General features: G+C 39.8%; 1 protein-coding gene across 1 annotated transcript in view; it reads left to right on the forward strand.

Annotated features, from left to right (window-relative positions):
• The window catches only part of LOC122785332 (transient receptor potential cation channel subfamily M member 4-like), a 33,481-nt gene extending 24,440 nt beyond the window's left edge, over positions 1-9,041 (forward strand). Inside the window, exons 19-28 of the mRNA XM_044051077.1 lie at positions 10-242; positions 1,145-1,260; positions 2,228-2,360; positions 2,616-2,790; positions 3,982-4,147; positions 4,269-4,450; positions 4,727-4,859; positions 6,554-6,626; positions 7,944-8,037; positions 8,318-9,041. Coding sequence (XP_043907012.1) covers positions 10-242; positions 1,145-1,260; positions 2,228-2,360; positions 2,616-2,790; positions 3,982-4,147; positions 4,269-4,450; positions 4,727-4,859; positions 6,554-6,626; positions 7,944-8,037; positions 8,318-8,343 — 1,331 coding nt within the window. The 3' untranslated portion in view covers positions 8,344-9,041. The remainder of the gene's footprint in view (positions 1-9; positions 243-1,144; positions 1,261-2,227; positions 2,361-2,615; positions 2,791-3,981; positions 4,148-4,268; positions 4,451-4,726; positions 4,860-6,553; positions 6,627-7,943; positions 8,038-8,317) is intronic.
• Positions 9,042-20,393: the final 11,352 nt, after the last annotated feature.

The following is a 20,393-nucleotide window of genomic DNA, read 5'->3' on the forward strand; positions in this document are numbered from 1 at the left end:
GTTTTCCAGGTTCTTTGCCAACTAACACCAGGAGGCCGTTTTTTGTATCTCGGTGGAGACAGTTCTGGTTCGCCCCCGTCACCTGTTTCCTCGGGAATGTGCTCATGTACTTCCTCTTCCTCTGCCTGTTTGCGTATGTTCTGTTGGTGGACTTCAAGCCTTCGCCTCCTGACGGTCCAGCACCTCTGGAGTTCCTGCTTTACTTTTGGGTTTTCACCTTAGTGTGTGAAGAGATTCGGCAGGTTGGTTTATGAAGGCTCTGACATGCACGCTTATATCCATACTTGTTGCCAGTAGACATATTTTATGCCTCTCTCTTTAAGACAAATCATTGCTTTCACAGCAACTGACACATTACAGTCAGTGTTACATTTAGATAAATAACCAGAAAAATAATTATGGTGGCAAAATGGCTGATTAATGAGTTCACTCACTTGTGTTGTTGTTCAAAAAGTTCTAAAAATTCTAAAACATGTGTCCTGCAGTGTATTTTGTTTTTGCAGTATTGACTCAGGAGTGTTGCAACAAGATTAGCGGAGCAGGAATAAACAATGATTATGTTAAGCAGCTTCCAGATATGCAATGATGTCCAGAGATTTTCCTGCCAGTCCTTTCTAGAACTTTCTAGAAAACCAGCTCCCTCAACAAATGTCAGGATATCAAAACCGTTCCAGCTGTTCACATAAAAGCTGCTTCATACAAAAGGTGATCGTGACGTCACCTCTCTGTCATGATCATGGCCAGTCCTCACTGAGATGGCGAGTCCTCACTGAGATGGCGAGTCCTCACTGAGGGCGAGTCCTCACTGAGATGGCAAGTCCTCACTGGGGGTGAGTCCTCACTGGGGGTGAGTCCTCACTAAGATGGCGAGTCCGCATCGAGGTCAGGCCTCCACATCTCAGGCTACTTCCCAGCACACAGACAATGTGTCAGTTCCTCATTCAACCACATTAAAAAAACAAACCCTGAACTGTCCCTGTAAAGTTTACCTGGCAGTAGTGGAGAGATAAAAAAAGATAAAACGTTTCTGCAATGACAAGCCTTCAAAGTGAGCAGCACCTGAGGCAACACAGTGAACAAGGCACAGACAATCAGCCTCGGTCCATCCATGTATAATATTGTGACGCCTCTTTTTGATTGACAGACCTTCTTTGTAGGCAGTACCTTCATCCTCCAGAGGATGAGGAACTACATCCAGGATGTGTGGAACAAATGTGATCTGACAGCCATCACTCTCTTCATTGTCGGCCTGTGCTGCAGGTGACTATTCTGACACCATTATTTTAAGCAGACATGCTTTAACCTGCAGGGGATTTTTTTTGTTCATGTTGTTATTCTGCGTCCGATTGGGCAAAACAGACTGTCAAGCAATACTATCAGACCTGACTGAGGAAGTGTTTGTGTGTGTACAGATGTGTTTATCCTGTCAAACTCCTGTTGAGCAGTAGAATTCACTTCTGAAATGTTTCATTGGCGCCTCTTTGTGTTTTCAGTTGTACTCCAACCGTTGAGCAACCATGTGGCTTTACTAGTGCAATACTGCTGCCACTTCCGTCTGACTTCACCTGGCAACATGTGACCTTAGCATCAGTGTACTAAGAAAGACAGGATTGTGTGGAGCTTGATCAGCATTGTGTGTATTTCAAACCAAAATAATATTTTATTTGTGCTGATAATATCGTGCATCCCTAGGTTGAATGTAATGGACATTAGTTTTTTATTGAAAAGTTAAACATTACAATTTAAACATACAGTCAATATTTTCCTGTCACGTGAATATTTCTTCACTGTTTTATTAAACATTACATTACTACCCATTTAGCAGACGCGTTTATCCAAAGCGTCTTACAATGGAATTGAGTACAATCAGCCAGGGGTGGAGTCAAACTTGCGATCATTGGGACCATGATGTCTTTCGCACACAGGGTACCGGTCTTAACCACTGAGCCACTCGATCCCCGAAAATGCTCAAAAAATGCAGTCCTGAGCTGAGCATGGATGCACTGATTTAATCTGCTAATATTGAGACTTATTTAATAGTGTTTAATAGTGCCAGTGTTGGCATAGCGATAATTCCACCAATGAGATTGCCTCATCCTTTCTGTGTAGGGACATACTGGACAAAGGCTTTACAATATGAAACATCCTGTCTACTGTACCTGAGTTAACGATGAAGGGAATATTATGCACCCAAATGTAATGTATGACGACTGGTTTCATTTTCAAGATTGACACCATGGTCGTATAATTTTGGACGAGCGGTTATGGCCATAGATTTTATGGTCTTCACACTACGTCTGATCCATATCTTTGCCATCCACAAACAACTTGGGCCCAAGATCATCATTGTTGGGAAAATGGTGAGTGCAAAAAAATGCAAATGTATTTGTATCAAGCAAATGTAACACGAAAGGTTAGAGACACACAGATAATGAAAATCCATGCCCATCCCTAGCAATTTTTTCAGGCTATTATTGAATGTTCATCTGTGACATGTATGTGTTTCACTAGTTAACATTACATGTAATCATCACTGATATTGCATCTGGACTAAAATCCTGTCCTCAATCCTCCAGACTTATGAGTGTTTGAGTCATTGCGTCTCCTCCCCTCAGATGAAGGACGTTTTCTTCTTCTTGTTTTTCCTGGCTGTGTGGCTTATGGCCTATGGAGTGGCCAATCAGGCCCTCCTCTACTCATATGATCCCCGCCCCAACTGGATATTCCGCAGAGTATTCTACAGGCCATACCTGCACATCTTTGGTCAAATACCGATAAACGAAATGGATGGTGAGTGTCTAGATTTTACCCGTTTCTTTCACACTCAAGAAGCTTCCCCTTTGTCCACTCTGCTTGAATTAGATGGAAAAAAAAATTGAATTCATGCAACGCATTAAGAAAATGCAGAACAAAGAGGGAGCCAGGACAACAACATGCCCATCAGCATAAGGGCACCTGGCCTGTCCTCTTGGCTCCCCTTGCTGTAGCATCTTTCTTTTTTTATTTGGTAATTATTTAACCTTTATTTAACCAGGGAGAGCCCATTGAGATCGAAATTTCTTTTCCAAGGGTGACCTGGCCAAGAGGTCAGCAGGACACGTCATAGTAAATATTACAGATTTATGAGACCGCTTACAAACAATAATTTAACTCTGTATAAAGTTTGCTTGACATTTAAAGTGCAGGAGTTGAGGTCACAGTAACAAATTAAACTGTTTCTTCGTTGTCTGTCTAAAAAGCAAAATGATTTTCTGTTCAGTCTGGAGAATGTTCCATGCACAGGGAGTGGCAAAGCTGAACGTTCTTCTGTTAGAACAGAAATAGGGAACAGATAGATGGAGAACTAGATTGGCTTTTAATTCTTTGAAGAAGAGTGTGCAGATATGAAGGAACTCAGCCAAGAAGAGCCTTATAGATTATTAACAGCCATTGTGTATGTCTGCGCACACTCAGAGACGGACATTCAGCTTTAACATAGAGTTCACAGACATGAGTGAGGGGATCTCAGTTCACGGTGAAAAACGGCACATCACCATAATCTAGTAACGACGAAAAGGTTGAAGATTTTAAAAGTTTTCTTGCTTTGAGTGAGAAGCAGGATTTATTTCTGTAGGTCTGAAAATCGATGGCGAACAGCAATAAATAATGGTATCGTCTGCATAAAAGTGATAAAAGGCCTTTGACAAGTTGTCACACAGGTTGTCGATCTAGGTCATAGAACCACACCTTGGGGCACACCTTTAGAGACTCCAAGAAAGATGCCAGCCACCTGGACACAATTAGCATATGCCTACTATATGGCTCATCTTTCATTTGTGTACTCTACTTGTTATTAATGTGTCCCTGTGCAAGACATGTACCTCTTGAAGGCTTTGTGTTGATGGACATTAATGGTGAACAAGACTAGATAAAGCCATGTAAATACATAGAAGCAGTATAGATTCTTACTGTTTTGTTTTGTTCCTCGTTGTTTCCCATCAGCTGACAAACTTGTCCAAGTAAACTGTACAAATGACGCCACAGAAATTGAAGCAGGAGAAGAGCCCTGTATGAGCACTTATGCTAACTGGCTGGTTGTCATCCTCCTTGTCATCTACCTGCTGTTCACCAACATTGTGCTGGTCAACCTTCTCATTGCTATGTTCAGGTATGCTGCTGTTGACATTGATTTTAAATGAAACGAGAGAAAGTGTATTGTGAGTTGTAAAGGTGAAACGAATGATTTTACTTCTCTGTACGTGTCTTACTACTTACTTTTTACTTCTCAGCTACACCTTCTCCAAAGTTCAGGAACGCAGTGACACCTACTGGAAGTTTCAGCGTTACAACCTGATTGTAGAGTACCATTCGAGGCCATGTCTAGCACCACCCTTCATCATCATCTCACACCTTCATCTTTTCATCAAGAGACACATCCGTCGCATCTCTTCAGTCAAGAGCAAACACTTTGGTGAGAAACCAAGAAATGCACACCTGTTACAAAAAATAGGTGCATATGAAGTGGGTGTGAAGTTACCCAAAAATCCATCCTTCAACTGCTTTATCCTCCACATGAGGTTGTGGGGGGAGCTGTGTGCGATAGGCAGGGTACACCCTTGCAATCCTGTTCTGGGTAATAACCGTTCTTTGAGGGATCTCCACAGATCATTTTCATACATGTGCATTTGTGTTTCCTATCTATGTTTTACCTGGTTACAGTCCCCTCACTTCCCCTGTCTTTCCTCAGTTCTGGAGCTGCGGGGCAGAAAGGCCAGTCGCCTTAACACATGGGAGGCGATCCAGAAAGAAAACTATCTCTCAGCTCAGAGCAAGCGGCAGAGAGAGACTGACACAGCTCGCCTAAAACGTACATCTCTCAAGTAGGTTCCCTCTGGTATTGCTATTTTAAAGTTCAACATACACATGAATTTGCAGCCCAGCTAATACATCAGTATTTTTCTATTATCTATTCTCACCTACCAGCTTCTTTAGCTACACCTAATTCTTGTTAACAGAAATGTATTTAGCCAGTCACGGCTCTGAAAGTGTTTTGCATCATTACATTACATTACATGTCATTTAGCAGATGCTTTTATCCAAAGCGACTTACAAAAGTGCATTTAAACATTTGGGTACAAATAAGAGCTAGAAGTAAGTAAGAGCTTCAAGTAGATCAAACTATGAAGTGCTAGTCATAAGTGCAATGTACAAGGTTTTTTTTTTTGTCGTCTTAGTCGAGGTAGAGTTGGAAGAAATGTGTTTTTAGTCGGTGGCGGAAGATGTGGAGGCTTTCAGCTGTCCGGATGTCGATGGGTAGATCGTTCCACCATTTGGGAGCGAGGACAGTGAACAGTCTCGAGTTCTGCGAGTGCCTCTGCGATCCTCTCAGTGAGGGGGCAGCGAGCCGGTTTGTCGATGCAGAGCGGAGTGGGCGGGCTGGGGTGTAGGTTTTGATCATGTCCTGGATGTAGGCTGGACCGGATCCGTTTGTAGCATGGAACGCATGGAACATCATATGCATCTGTGCAATATCATAGCGTATGATTTCTGAAAATATACTAGATACTATACTATACTACGTTGATATTGGCGCGATATCAACTGCTGAGGAATATTTAGATGATTTGTCTCATGTCCTCACACAGAGACACTGAACACAGGAGCTCAGCTTCGTGGCTGAGACACAAATACTGTAGATCGCTGCCGTTGTTGCGGGCGAGTGCGCCTGCAGTTATAAAACTAATCAATGATTATTAGACTAAAACATTGAAATATGCTAATTCTGATTTGATCATGTACTCAAAACAGACGGAGCAACATAACACAGACAAGTTAGCTTAGCGTGTTTATATGATATGTTTGTAGTCGAGCTGTGATATGAAAACTGTTGTTGGCAAACTTTGCATTTGACTTTTTTATCGCCATCTATTTTTGTAAAATGCTGCCACACTGTGACGCCTGTGACGCCTGTGACGCCTGTGACATGGATGTTAGAGGACGACTGACTGTAGCTCAACATGAAATAAAACAATCCATCTGTCTCCTGTGGGTTGGGCTAATCCAAAATACTGAAAACAATGGGAGTGTTCTCCCCTGTTTCACGCTGTTACCTGTGGAACAGGGGTGCTCTGAAAACACCCCCATTCGCACTTGGTACATTCCTCCAGATTAAATCAAATTAAGCATGAAATGAACACAGCAACAAGTTGACTTATCAGAATTTGAGTTGAACCAGAACGTATTGAATGATTAATCGACCATTCGCCCGGGACTTTACAGTCCTAGTTACAACCAAGGTATTAAAACCATCTCTGAATGAACAACATGTCCACAGTCCTTAAAGCAGATGGGCTAGAGTCACAGAATAGTTTATTAGATACACATTATACTAAAAACGTATAAGCATTTCAACCAATAAATAACAAGGTAACATATGTCAGACATTATGAAGTTTACATATGACATCATGTTGGTATGTTTCACTAGAGCGTTTATATTTTCTCTTTTATTTTGTATGGACAGGTGTGACATTCCCGTCGCTTTACCGTGTTTGAGTGTGTATTTGTGTTTACAGGGTGGACAGTGTGCTGAAACAGATGACAGAGATCCGTGACCACGACAGACGGCTCCGGCTGCTGGAGACAGAGGTCTGCTATACTTTAACAGCGCTACAAAATGAACATTATAAGCCATAACAAACATTTCAAGCTCAGCTTTAACATTTTATTTTTAACTTACAGAAATCTTTTTTGGTGATTGTGCACATCAGCACAATCACAACATGAACACAGCGCTATACCAAACCTAGCTCTGCACTTATGTCTGTGGGAGATCAGCTGACGCAGTGAAGGGAAAAGGATGATAGGACAGACAAAATGGTTGACATTTTGAAGCACTTCAAATATGAAGCCACATTGTAAAAGTGAATTTACAGTTATTTCTGGAAAACCACAAAGAAGGTAACTTCAACTTGTTTTTGCAGTGTGGTTGTTTGAGACACTGACAGTCACATTTGACATGTAGCAATCACAGGGAACCAGTCCCAGACATGGACTCCCACCATCACTGCCAGTGGGGATACAAGATTGTAGCCACTGAACCAAGTCTATGATATCTTATGAATATGTTGGTAATTGTATCCCACTGTTCAGGGTGATGTTTGTAAACCAGTCGCCCTTAAAATCCCAAACATAAAAGAAACATAGAGAGAAGCATTTTTAGCTTACAGGGACACAGGAGCTGCTGCTGCTACTGTGTGTTAAGTTTGTATCATTTAGGTACATTTTAATAAAGGGTTTCAAAGACTAAAGTTACAAAACATTACATTGGAGCAGTTTGTCATGCAAATGGAAGGTCGGAGTTCGATCTCCCGCTCTGTCCCCGTGCAAGACTCATAACCCCAAGTTGCTCAGTGGTGCCTACTGGAAGTTTCAGTGTTATGTAATGTAATGATAAATGTGTGATGGAAAATATGCTCCACAGGAGTGCTGTATGAATGTGTGAGTGAACGGGTGTGGATGGCAAAACTGTAGAATGCAGTGCTTTGAGAGGTCATCAAGATATAAATGTATATATATATATATACACATATACATAGACGATCCTGTATGTCATATATACTGTAAGATGTAAGCTATACCTATAGAAATCTTTCAATGGGTTTTTTTATTAATTAAATGAATCCCATTATTCACCATTCATTCTATTGAATCTCATTTTTGGCTGTGACTGAGATATAAGGGGAGACTGTTATATTGTCTACAGCTTGAATGGTTGGCAGAGGCACAGAACCAGGCATTGGTAATTATGTTTACACAAATTAAATGTCCTAATCAATAATAAACCTTCTTTAAAGGTGAGTATTCACAGTGAGTATGGCTGTGTGGGGATGGTATATCTGGTTTCTCTGCAGCTGTTGTCTCTGCCTGCTCAGCATTCGTCCTTCTCTGTCTTTTATCTCATAGCTGGAGTACTGCTGCAGCGCCCTCTCCTGGATGACTGAAGCTCTGTTTCAGAGTAACCTGATAAAGGCTGATCATCCTCCTCCCCTTCTAAGAGGTAGTAAAAACACGTTCAATTAACATAATCCAATATGCAACATTCTACATCAGGAAATACATTATATGTAAATGCAGTATAATGTAAATACAACAAAGTACTGACACAGGAGGGAAACTTTACAGAAAGCAGACTCTGAAACGAGAGGCAATGGTAATTTCAACATAAAACAGGAAACAGAACGCAAGTCTACTCAGGATGTTACATTTGGTGATAATAATGGTATGGTATATGGTAAATGTCTGCCTGAAGTCATGTTTATTTTCTCCTTCTGTTGTAGATTTGACTCCAGTGTCACCAAGCTGATTCCCTGAACTCCAGGATTAGACATACTTGGAGCCACTGTGACAAAGTTGTACCGTAGGGAAAACATGTATATTTATTTACACAAATATTGTTTTATGTAAAAATACATTTTCTCACAGTAGTGTCATCATGTATCTGCTACAATCCCTTTGATCCAATAATGATATTAGATCCAATTACACCTGTATTACAGTGGATTACAAGAAACTTGTCTGCTAGCTGTACCTGCTAAGTAAGGGTGTGTTAATAAGAACAATAATAATAATAATAATAATAATGACCAGCAGGTGTGTAAATATCACAACCGCAAACACCGCAACACAAAACATTGAGTTGTGATATTTGCAGCGCCCTGACCTCTCGGGGCCACCTTAATATATAGGCTCAGCAGGTATCACTTTTTTTTTCAATACACATTTAGGGGTTTGAGCTACAACCTCCAGATAGTATTGTGCCACTATATGTGTGTGAAGCTCTGACTAGAGTAACTTAGCTCTATAATTTCAGAGATTTACCACTGACTGCAGTATCTTCACATAGCAAAACCATGTTAGCGGTGCCATCTGTTCAGGTATCGCAGTTCACAATTTTACAATTGTTTTTTTGATGACATAGTGTACAAGTGTTTGCGTTCGTTAAATGGAATTGCCATATTTTTTGGTGAGTTTTGTATGCAAATACAACTTTTAATAACAAAAGATTTTGTGCTTTGTTTAATTAAATCTCCACAAAGATTCAAGGGCACATGCTATATATGTTTACTAAAAGTTTTGATAGGTTTGTTTATGTCACATAACACGACCCCAACCATGGAGGGGCCACATCCAGTGTACTTCTAGTGCCAATTGCAAGCCCAAATAAATCGTATGGTTGCTTAAGGAAGGACATCTGGCATATGAAGACAAAAAAAAACAAATCTCTGCCAAATCAAATATGCGGATCATACGCCCTAGAGAGTGAGAAGAAGGAAAAAGAATAATAATTTTAAGGCTGTATGTGGTAGGTAGATTCATTAAAAATGATACTATACTGCTATACATGTAATTATATCTCAATTATACATATAATTATATCTCAATTTTAGCATGCAGAGACCATTTGGCTAATTCACATTTGATTTACAACTTCCTTTTCTATGGCTTAACACTGAAATTTGCCTTACTGTCAATTCATTATTCTAGGAAGTTTGGTAACTTAGCTTCAGGTCATAACAATATTCTGACCTACTGATAATACCACTGGAGGCATATTTTAAGTAGTAAAATAATGACAAAATTTAAAAGTAAATTCAAAATTGATGACTTTCCATTGGGTTTACGTAATGGTTTCAAGTGACTTAGGTCATAATGAACCTACCAAATATCTAATCCTGTAATCCAGAAAATACACACATTTGTCTGGCACATTTTTTGGCAGGAATTTCATGACTTTTTAAGCATGTCTAACCCTCAGCCCTGTGTGACATCTGCTTCTGCGGATTCAAACTTACTACACCCTGCTATATGTACATGTGATCTTAACCACCTGCATGTGCTTCACCAGTGGAAAGTTGGCTTGTAACCGGAAGGTCGCTGGTTCAAGTCCCCACCAGGTCAAAAGGGCTGGGGTACCCCTGAGCAAGGTACCCAACCCCCATTGCTCCCTGGGCGCTACTCAGTGTGGCAGCCCACTGCTCCTAATTCTAGGATGGATCAAATGCAGAGAATAATTTCCCTACGGGGATTAATAAAGTATCTGAAAAAACAAAAAACTCCATGCTGACCTGAAACTGGCTGTTCTTGGCGCTCTTCTCCTGGCTGCACTTCATGCCATTCAGGAACTTAACTCAGAACAGTTCAATGCCATGGACGCACTGCTGAGGAAGAGGGCGAGTTGGTGAGGATATTTTTTAAATTCTTTTTATCAATCAATTACTGCCACTAACTGTTGATCCCCAACGTAATGGTGCCCTGTGTAAGGATCTCAAATATATCACAACTGTACATATTAAAAGACAGTGTCCAGCATGATAAACCATTTTTATCCCTGTATGTGACTTTGAATGAACACTGCACTACACAACGTAACGTAGATTACCAACGTTAATGAAAACTCACCCCGTAAGAAGATCCATTTGTTGGTCATAAGCTCTGGAGAAAGTTTGCGATATAAAGTCTGCTCGCTTAAATGCTAACGCATTAGTAATAATGTCTGCTAGCTTAAATGCTAACGTGTTAGTAATAAAGTCCGCAAGAATAGCAGAAGTGAGATCGGCACCAGCATGACCAGAAGCCTCTGCGTTAAAAAGTACATAGAATAGAATAGAATAGAATAGAATATACTTTGCAGCGTGGTGGAATGCGTCTCTTGCTGAATGTGCTTCTGTGGCTGGTCAACACATCATGGAGAGGATGGAGAGAGTTGTCCAGTATGGACCTAATCCTGGACAACATCCTTCTGACACTGCTGTCAGGGAGTCAATTTCCTCTCCAACAGCATGGCTGGCTTTGCGGATGAGTTTGTTAAGTCTGTTGGCGTCCTGCATCTTCAGTCTGCTGCCCCAGCACGCCACAGCTTAGAGAATGGCACATCCAAAGATTTGTGCTGCAACTGCCACAATTTAGTTCTTCTGCAGTGTGTAGTGTGTCCATCTTCATTCAACGGTGAACACAGACAGCTTCTCGAAGTAGCAGTAACAGTGAGGAGCCTGCAGCTGTATATTAAGTAGCCATGTGTTTCCTCCATGACATTGGCCAAAAAAACAACAAAGCCCTGGAATGTGATATTGCCATCCACAGCGATGAAACAACCCTAATTCAAATACAAAGTTCATGTTTTTGAGACTCACAATATTGTGATTTGAAGCGTGAGAGAGTCAGTGCTCGGATTCATACTGTTCAATTGGGATATCTTTTGATATTATAGTCAATTACAGTGATAATTTAGACTGATTTTAAAGGCATAGATTGATTTTCTTTTCCCTTTTCAGGGTGGTACCCGGCTTTATGTAGATCAGAAAGACAATGGTGTTCCATTTAAGAACTAGAAAATTCTGGTGCGAAATTTCAATCGTGCCTGCTTCTTGCTGCCGATGTCGTCGGGTGCAGGACTTGTGCTGGTAAAGGAGTAACATTTGGGTGGATTGAACCTAACTTGGAAGTATTTAGACAAAGTGGTATTTTGGTGGAATCAACCTTTAAAACTGACTCATAAGCCCCTCCCACTCCCTGATTCCCCCTCTCCCTTCCAAACATCTGTTTCTAACACCTGCAGCATAAAAGCTGAAAACTGGGCTGGGTTTTGTTCATTTCTTCTGCCATTCCCAATCAAACCACACATTTTCATATAGTATATGTGTGGGGATGGAGTGGCGCAGTGGTTAAGACTGGTACCCTGTGTGCAAAAGACACCATTGAATTTTATTAATCCCCTTAGGGAAAGTATTCCTCTGCATTTGACCCATCCTAGAATTAGGAGCAGTGGGCTGCCACACTGAGTAGCGCCCGGGGAGCATTGGGGGTTGGGTACCTTGCTCAGGGGTATTGTACTCAGTTCCAGTGTAAGTTGGATAAAAGTATCTGCTAAATGACATGTAAAGTGAGAACTCCCACTAGTATGCCTTGCAGCAACAGGCGGTAACTAGCATTAACAATATAATTAACCTACCCATATTGCTTCTTAACTTGACTGTACTCCAAGCTCATCAACTATTTCCTCCCATTTGAGTCCTATCATATCCAGGTGGTGCTCTACCGCTTTTACAATAACTTGTATCAAGTTTTAGACTTGATCTCATATGTTGCATTTTTCACCCATAATGTCACCGCTTTCTTTTGATCTTGTTGTTCCTTTGCTTCCTGTTGTTCCCTGCCCCCCAATTTAATAGCTTCAGCATAAGATACCTTTTCTTTCATTCTTATTTGTTGCACCTCTTCTTTTTACACATCTTAGCCACATGTCCAAATTCCTGACAGTTGTAACATCTAATTGGTTTTGGTATAAACTCCCTGACTCTGTACCTCATAACGCCAAAGTAGATCTCTTGTGGCAACTGTTTTGATTCAAACTCTGTCATTATAGTGGCTTATTTCATGCTTACTATGACATTAATCACCCCTTTGCATCCACTGGCTCTCTTTTCGTCAACTCTCACAACCTTGGATATTTTAATCTTCCCAATTCTGGTTTTATTTTATTTATATTTACCTTGTCTTCTCTACATGCTGCTCTGTGTTGCACCCTATAAGTAGTAGGTTCCTGCCTGCCAGAATATTGCCATATTTGACTTCCCCACCTTGTCCTCTGATCATTTTTGTTAGTTTCAGTGGATAAACTTCCTTGATTCCCCTTCCCCTCAAATCTTTACATTTAGCCTTTCTGTCAAGCCCCTTTTGGCCCATCTGTTAACCAGTTCTGATATCCAAAAAGCAAATCTTAATGCCTCAGATCCGCAGACTCCAACCTCCTCAATCCCCTCAGGACAAAGTGCCGAACCCTGGGGACCGAGCCTTCGCTGCAGCCGCCCCCACTCTCTGGAACTCACTCTCACAACCCATCAGGAACTCAGACTCACTACAGACATTTAAATCACTACACAAAACCCACCTGTTCAAAACTGCTTACACCTAACTGTCTATTTACCATTGTTTTATTTCAGTCCTGTCCTTTGTTTTGTTTTGTGTTTGAGTGTCCAGAAAAGCGCTATATAAATATAAATATGATGTATTGTTATTATTATTATTATTATTAGTATTATTATTATAATGTACGAAAATCCAATACACAATCCTTTGCAGTCGATCACTCCTCACTCCAGCTCCTGGCAGGGGGTGGTTATGTCAGAGGAGCTTAAATACAGAGAGGAAAATTCACAACAGGTGTGGTTGTATTTTGGTGGGAAAGAACTTGACAGGAAATTATGATTTAGCAGAGGAATGAATACTGGTTTCAAAATAAAACACCCTGGTGAAAATGAAAAGAGTGTTACAATTGCATGAAGCTGTCGAGTTGTAACAAAATTCCCATGGGGTTTTCATTGAATTAGTTTAGTTCTTTCTCAGACTCAGTTGGGTTCACAAACAAAATGTGCCCATGGTAAAATAGTTACTCAGACACAGGTAGAAAATAGAAGACCCAGCAAACTACACCTACACCACCATGCCTCCTTGAATTTAGCATCATCGTATCGCATCGCATTATTGAGGCAATTTTAAACATATGGGCCACAGTACTCAGATCTCGAGCTTCCACTGAATATGCCTTGCGTATCCTCTATATTGGCACGACTGTCTTTAGGTATGCAGAAGTGGCTTGTTTAGCGATATCTGTTGTATTTCTACAGACAGACTGTCCTTGAATTCATAGAGGGATATAGGTTTGTAGTTCTCAATCATCTCATCAGTAAGCACATTCAGCCACAGTAAGGGGAGAGCAGGACCATGACAGTCAGTCATCACCGATATTACTTAAGTTTCCTGCGTGTATTACTCAGAGATGTAGCAGTTAACTTGAAAGCATCAAACATGAAGTTATTGTTGAGGCGCTACATGGCACTAATCAAACTCCAGATGTAGAATGATAAAGATTTATTTGGTAATCTTTTGCAGCTGTGGCAGAGGATTTAGAGCAGATCAGCCTCTAATCAGAAGGTCAGCGGTCTGATCATTGGCACCTCCGTTCCATGTGCAGAAGTGTCCTTGGGCAAGAAGATGAACTCCAAATTGCTCTTGGCAGCTGGGTTGGCAGAACGAGTGTGAACGATGTATGATAAGAGCTGCATATACAGTAGATGTGCTGTATGAATGTGTGTTAATGAGTGAATGCCAAAACTATTGTGTAAAATGCTTTCAGGGATTGTCAAGACTAGAAAAGTGCTACATTAATACACACCATTTATTATGTGTGCACCTTACATTACTGATCTAACACACACTTGTGTGCGCGCACACACACACACACACACACACCAGTCCCCTTGGGTAATTGAATCGTGGAAAGTGATTTCCCACTTTAGACAGCCCTTAAATGGAAAGAGCTTGGGGTGGATGTGTCACTATATCAGATTCAGGGAGGCAAAGGAATCCTGCATGGTAATGTCAGATCTAGTTCTTGAATGAGCAGATGCAGTGTACTTGCACTCATGTCTTCACCTCATAACACCCTGTCCAACATCTTACATATCACCCATTCTTAAAGTTTTTCCTGTAACCCAGACATGTTGGCGTTAAATAAGGTTCTATATTAGGATCTTTATTTAAGTGTCAACATAAAATAGAGTGCAAGTGTTAGGTATAGAACAACTATTTTTCCACACGCAAATGCTGTAAGACTTCACAGGGAGGAGAATTTGAACATTAGTGGTAGTTAACTAAATGGATCAAGTGGGTCAATGCAGACAGAGTCCGTGTTCCAAACTAAGAGAGAAGAAATGTCTCTGGCATGTCTGAGCTCATCTCCGCTTTCAGCCACTTTGCAGTCTTCATCTTGATCTGATCTCCTCTCTCATTCTGTCCTTTGCTCTTTCCAACTCAGCTGTTTCTCAGTGTCACTTATCTATAACCATGAGAGACACCATTATGAACATGCTATCAGGATCAGAATCAGAATACTTTATTAATCGAGGATGGGGGTGGATTACATTTGCTCCTTCAGAATTCAAATGTAACACTCAAGAAAAAAGGAAATAAGGAAAAGATTATGAAAACACAATGTACTAATATACTTCAAAGCAAGGCCTTTGAATATACTTAAATACAATATACTTATGCCACTATATTTCCTGAGCTGCTGTTCTTTGGATTACTTTCTGCCATTAATCGCATTAATGTCATAGTTAACTCGCGTTTAATCGCATTAATGACATAGTTAACTCGCGTTTAATCGCATTCATGTCATAGTTAACTTGCGATTAATCGCATTAATGTCACAGTTAACTCACGATTAATGGCATTAATGACATAGTTAACTCACGTTTAATCGCATTAATGTCATAGTTAACTCACGATTAATCGCATTAATGTCACTAACTCGATTGGCGCGTGCGTCATAGTTAACTCACGATTAATGGCATTAATGACATAGTTAGCTTCGCATTGTCGGCATTAATGTCGCGGATTAACTTCCGGCGTTCAATGCGCATTAATGTCGCCAGATTAACTTCGCGTTTGTGCATTAATGTCATAGTTAACTCACGATTATGCGGTAATGTCATAGTTAACTTCCGGCGTTTAATCGCATTAATGTGCATAGTTAACTCACGATTAATGCATTAATATGCATAGTTAACTCACGATTAATAAGCATTAAGATTAAAGTTAACTCACGATTAATCATCACCAGTTAACTCCACGATTAATGGCATTAATGTCTTAGATTAACTTCCGCGTTTAATAGCATTAATGTCATAGTTAACTCACGATTAATAAGCATTAATGTCATGGTGCTCCACGATTAATCGCGCATTAATGTCATGAATTAACTCGCGATGTGGCATTGTAACATAGTTAACTTCGCATTTAATACATTAATGTCATAGTTAACTTCGCGTTTATCGCGTAGCCAACGCAGATTGGCTTCGTTTGTCGCATTCATGTCGCCAGTTAACTTGCGATTAATGCGCATTAATATCTGATTAACTCACGATTATGCGTGTAACGCAGATTAACTCACGTTTAATGGCATTAATGTCGCCAGTTAACTTTCCACACGATTAATGCATGTCATGAATTAACTCGATTAATGCGCATTAATGTCATGGTAACTTTCCACGATTAATGGCATTAATGACGCCAGATTAACTTCGCATTGTCGCATTAATGTCATAGTTAACTTCGCGTTCAATGCGCATTAATGTCATGGTTAACTTCCGGCGTTTGTCGCATTAATGTCTTAGTTAACTCGATTATCGCATTAATATGTCATAGTTAACTCACGTTTAGCATTAATGTCATGGTTAATCGATTAATAGCATTAATGTCATAGTTAACTCACCGATTAATCGCATTAAGATTCATAGTTAACTCACGATTAATGCGTGCGATATCGTTAACTCACGATTAATGGCATTAATGTCATGGTTAACTTTCCGTTAATCATATCATAGTTATCACGATTAATGCGCATTAATGTCATAGTTAACTCACGATTAATGGCATTGATGACATAGTTAACTCGCGTTTAATGCGCATTAATGTCATAGTTAACTCACGATTAATAGCATTAATGTCATGGATTAACTTCAGCGATTAATTGCATTAATGTCATAGTTAACTCCGCGATTAATAAGCATTAATGTCATAATTAACTCGCGTTTAATCACATTAATGTCGCAGATTAACTTCGGCGTTTAATAGCATTATGTCATAGTTAACTGCGCGTTTGGCCGCGTTAATGTCATAGTTAACTTCGCGTTTAATGGCATTATGTCATAGTGCTCCGCGTTTGTCGCATTAATGTCATAATTAACTTTCACGATTATCGGTTAATGTCGCATAGTTAACTCACGATTAATCGCATTAAGGTCATAGTTAACTTCGCTTGATTAATAGCATTAATGTCATGGTTAACTTTCGCGATTAATGCGCACATTAATGTCATAAGATTAACTCACGATTAATGGTTAATGTCGCCAGATTGCTTCCGCGATTGTCGCGGTCGCCAGATTAACTTCATGATTAATCGCATTAATGTCATAGTTAACTTCGCGATTAGTCGCATTAATGTCATAGTTAACTAGTTTTAATGCATTAATATCATCGGATAACTTCAGCGTTTATTAGCACATTAATGTCATAGTTAACTTTCGCGTTTGTCGCATTAATGTCATAGTTAACTTTCCGTTTGTCGCATTAATGTCATAGTTAACTCACGATTAATCGGTTAATGTCATAGTTAACTCGAAGAATCGCATTAACAACATAGTTAACTCAGGATTAATCACATTAATGTCATCGTTAACTCGCGTTTAATCGCATTAATGTCATAGTTAACTCGCGTTTAATCGCATTAATGTCATAGTTAACTCGCGATTAATCGCATTAAGGTCATAGTTAACTCACGATTAATTGCATTAATGTCATAGTTAACTCGCGATTAATCGCATTAACGTCATAGTTAACTCGCGATTAATCGCATTCATGTCATAGCTAACTCGCGATTAATCGCATTAATGTCATCGCTATTATCTATTCTAAATGTCCCCTGAATTCTTTGTGTCCCATTATTTGTTCTCATTTTAATGTTCTTATCAACATAGAAAAGTGGATGTGCTTGCTTTATTGAGACAATATCTTTGATGTTATTTCTCTTATTGTGAGAGCCGCACAATAATAAGAGAGGCTGTGTATCAGCTGCAGTGTGGGAAGAAAGAGCCGTGGTTTAATGTGTTGTTGCCATAACGAGCTAATCCGAGCTAAAGGAGCTAGCGGTCTTCGGTGGTCTCCTTACTTCGGTTGGTGGTCTGCCAGCTTGGTTGGTAACACTACAGACATCATGACGTGGATGAAATGATCCAGGCTGCGTTGGAGACGTGGAAGCACACAGCACTCGCCATCCAATCAAAACAGAACGTTAGCTACTACTCAAACAAGTGTGTGTAGCCTGTTGTTGTGTTTCCGGTCTAGCTACATCCAGTGTGGTGTTGTAGTTTTTCTAACGTTACTAGTTGTTGCAACAACGTGAAAAGAACACTACAAAGTTTGCTCGGCCAAAAAGAACGTTAATCTCATGATAAAAAAATGGACGCCGTTAAAAGGGGTTTAACTGACAGCACTAGTTTTAGTATAAACTCCCTGACTCTGTACCTCATAGCTCCAAAGCAGATCTCTTGTGGCAACTATTTTGCTCTTTTTTGTCAATTCCTCTTGTCAGTATTTTAGCACTTTTTACTTCCTTATTCCTTACCCTTACGTTTTCCCTCAGTTGTTTCTTGCAACATTTTACATTTTCATACAATCAAACCTTGATAAAAATGTACATTCAAAGGAGGGCTGCATTAAGCATTTTCATAATTAGTTAATTATTATATTATTCCCAGTTAAACGATTAGTTGTTTCATTCATAGGATGCAGATAATGGTAAAATGTCAACCTGAACCTCAAAATACACCACAAACTAATATGTTAAACATAATGTGATAAAGGAGCAAAGACACCATAACATAATTGAAAATGAATTGATTGACACAATTGATTAATTGATTATCAAACTAGTTGGAGATTAGTTTAGTAATCTGAATAACAAATGAGCCATAATGTAATTTTAAAACCACAAAGGCCTATGGGTACATTACAGTATTTTTGTTTGAATGACGCCATTACAACAAGAAAAAGTCTCTTTCAGTAACATCATGAGTTTTCTTCTAGAACAAATACAATTGTGTGAATGGAGTGGGAACATGGTGGTATCTCTTGCATTAAAACTGTGGCTGTTTAGATGTATTTTCCTTAGGTTTGCTTGAGGGGGCTGTTTGAGAGGTTCTGATGATTGTCCTCTTTCTTCATGTATGTGTAGGTGAGAATTGACAGGGTGTAGGATACTCTGCTGCTCCCACACACACTGAGCCAGGGTGGCTCACATTACACTGACTCTGACAGTGTGTGGTTTGAAATAGAATGGTTGTCAACTCCTCCCCACACAAATCCATCTATTTTGGGGGCAGCATGTAGGTGGAGTTACAGACAAGTCGTTGGTCAGAGATTAGTGTCTAGGTTTGGCTGATATGCTTGGCTGTGCATATGCTCCAGCTGTATCAGCATGATGAGACTACTCATGGTATAGCCATGATTTGAAGTAGTAGCTGTGCAGTAGCTGTGACCCAGAGTCTGACGCCACACTGGACACTGCAGTGTTACACCTCATTATGTGATGCTTTTGGATAATTAAGCTATTTTTAGAGCTACTGGGGGTCTTAGATGATTTTTTGTGTGTCCACTTAAAACCAGTTCAAAAGATCAAACGATTTCATATTAACCAGGTTATCATGCCAGGTCATTGACTCCAGAACACTTCTGATATTTAGTGCCAATATTAACCACCTGAGCAGGAGCTGGGATCTAAACGCTACACCATGTTGGGTCATAATTACTGTAAAATACGGGCAGTATACTTTAAATAAAGGTTATTAGACAAATGTGATAAGGTGCTGCCAGGCTTGTGTCCAAAAATGTCTTCATATTGTCCTTTCAAAATGGACAATATGACTATACACCACTTTGTACTGTGAGGTATCTGGTATTTAAATATGGGAATCAACAGAGCTTTGTCAAATTGACAATCTATTTTAATCCACACAAATACCTCTGTCATATCCCATGAGAGTACATCCCACAAATATCTTCAGAGAAATTAAATGTTAGATACAGTACCTAACTTCCTTCCCAGTGCTGGATGGACCTGCAGCATCTCTAAATACCATGTGATAGACATTACAATCACAGCACAGATGAACGACTAATACGCAATTGTTGTTGCACAAACTGTAATCATGATCTTAACACATACACATAAAGATGTCAGAATCAGAAAAAAACCCAGGGATTTCATTGTGGTGGAATCATTATTTACAGCAAAAATCATCCCTGAGTAGAAATGATTAGTCCTTGGAGAAACACTGATATGGCATTGTAACCAAGGTGTTATGACTCTTTCTGAATCTATCATGAATATCCAAGAAGAAGAAAAACATGCACTCCAGAGGAAAGGTCAGACAGTCACTAAAATCATGACCTATAAGAGGGCTAGTTTATAAAAGTATGTATTTATATGCACTGGCATATATATATATTTCAATGGCTAGACAAACTAAACTTCCATATAATAATTGAACAACATAGTCATTCTTAGACAGATGATTACTCTCACAGTATACAGTATGTCCTTCATTGCCTGGCCTACTTCTGCTGTGGTCCTCCCCAGTGTTAAGTTTGAACATTTGTTCTAAAGTTAAACTTGAAGAGTTGATGATGATGGAAAAGCAAGTATGCTCTACTTGTCTGAGTAACTTAACTTATGGATAGTGCAGGCCTGCCCACCAGCACATGCCCCTGTCAGTCAGTTCAACTGCCCCCTCCTTC

The sequence above is a fragment of the Solea senegalensis genome, linkage group LG19 (assembly GCF_019176455.1).
Source record: "Solea senegalensis isolate Sse05_10M linkage group LG19, IFAPA_SoseM_1, whole genome shotgun sequence".
NCBI classification, from domain to species: domain Eukaryota; kingdom Metazoa; phylum Chordata; class Actinopteri; order Pleuronectiformes; family Soleidae; genus Solea; species Solea senegalensis.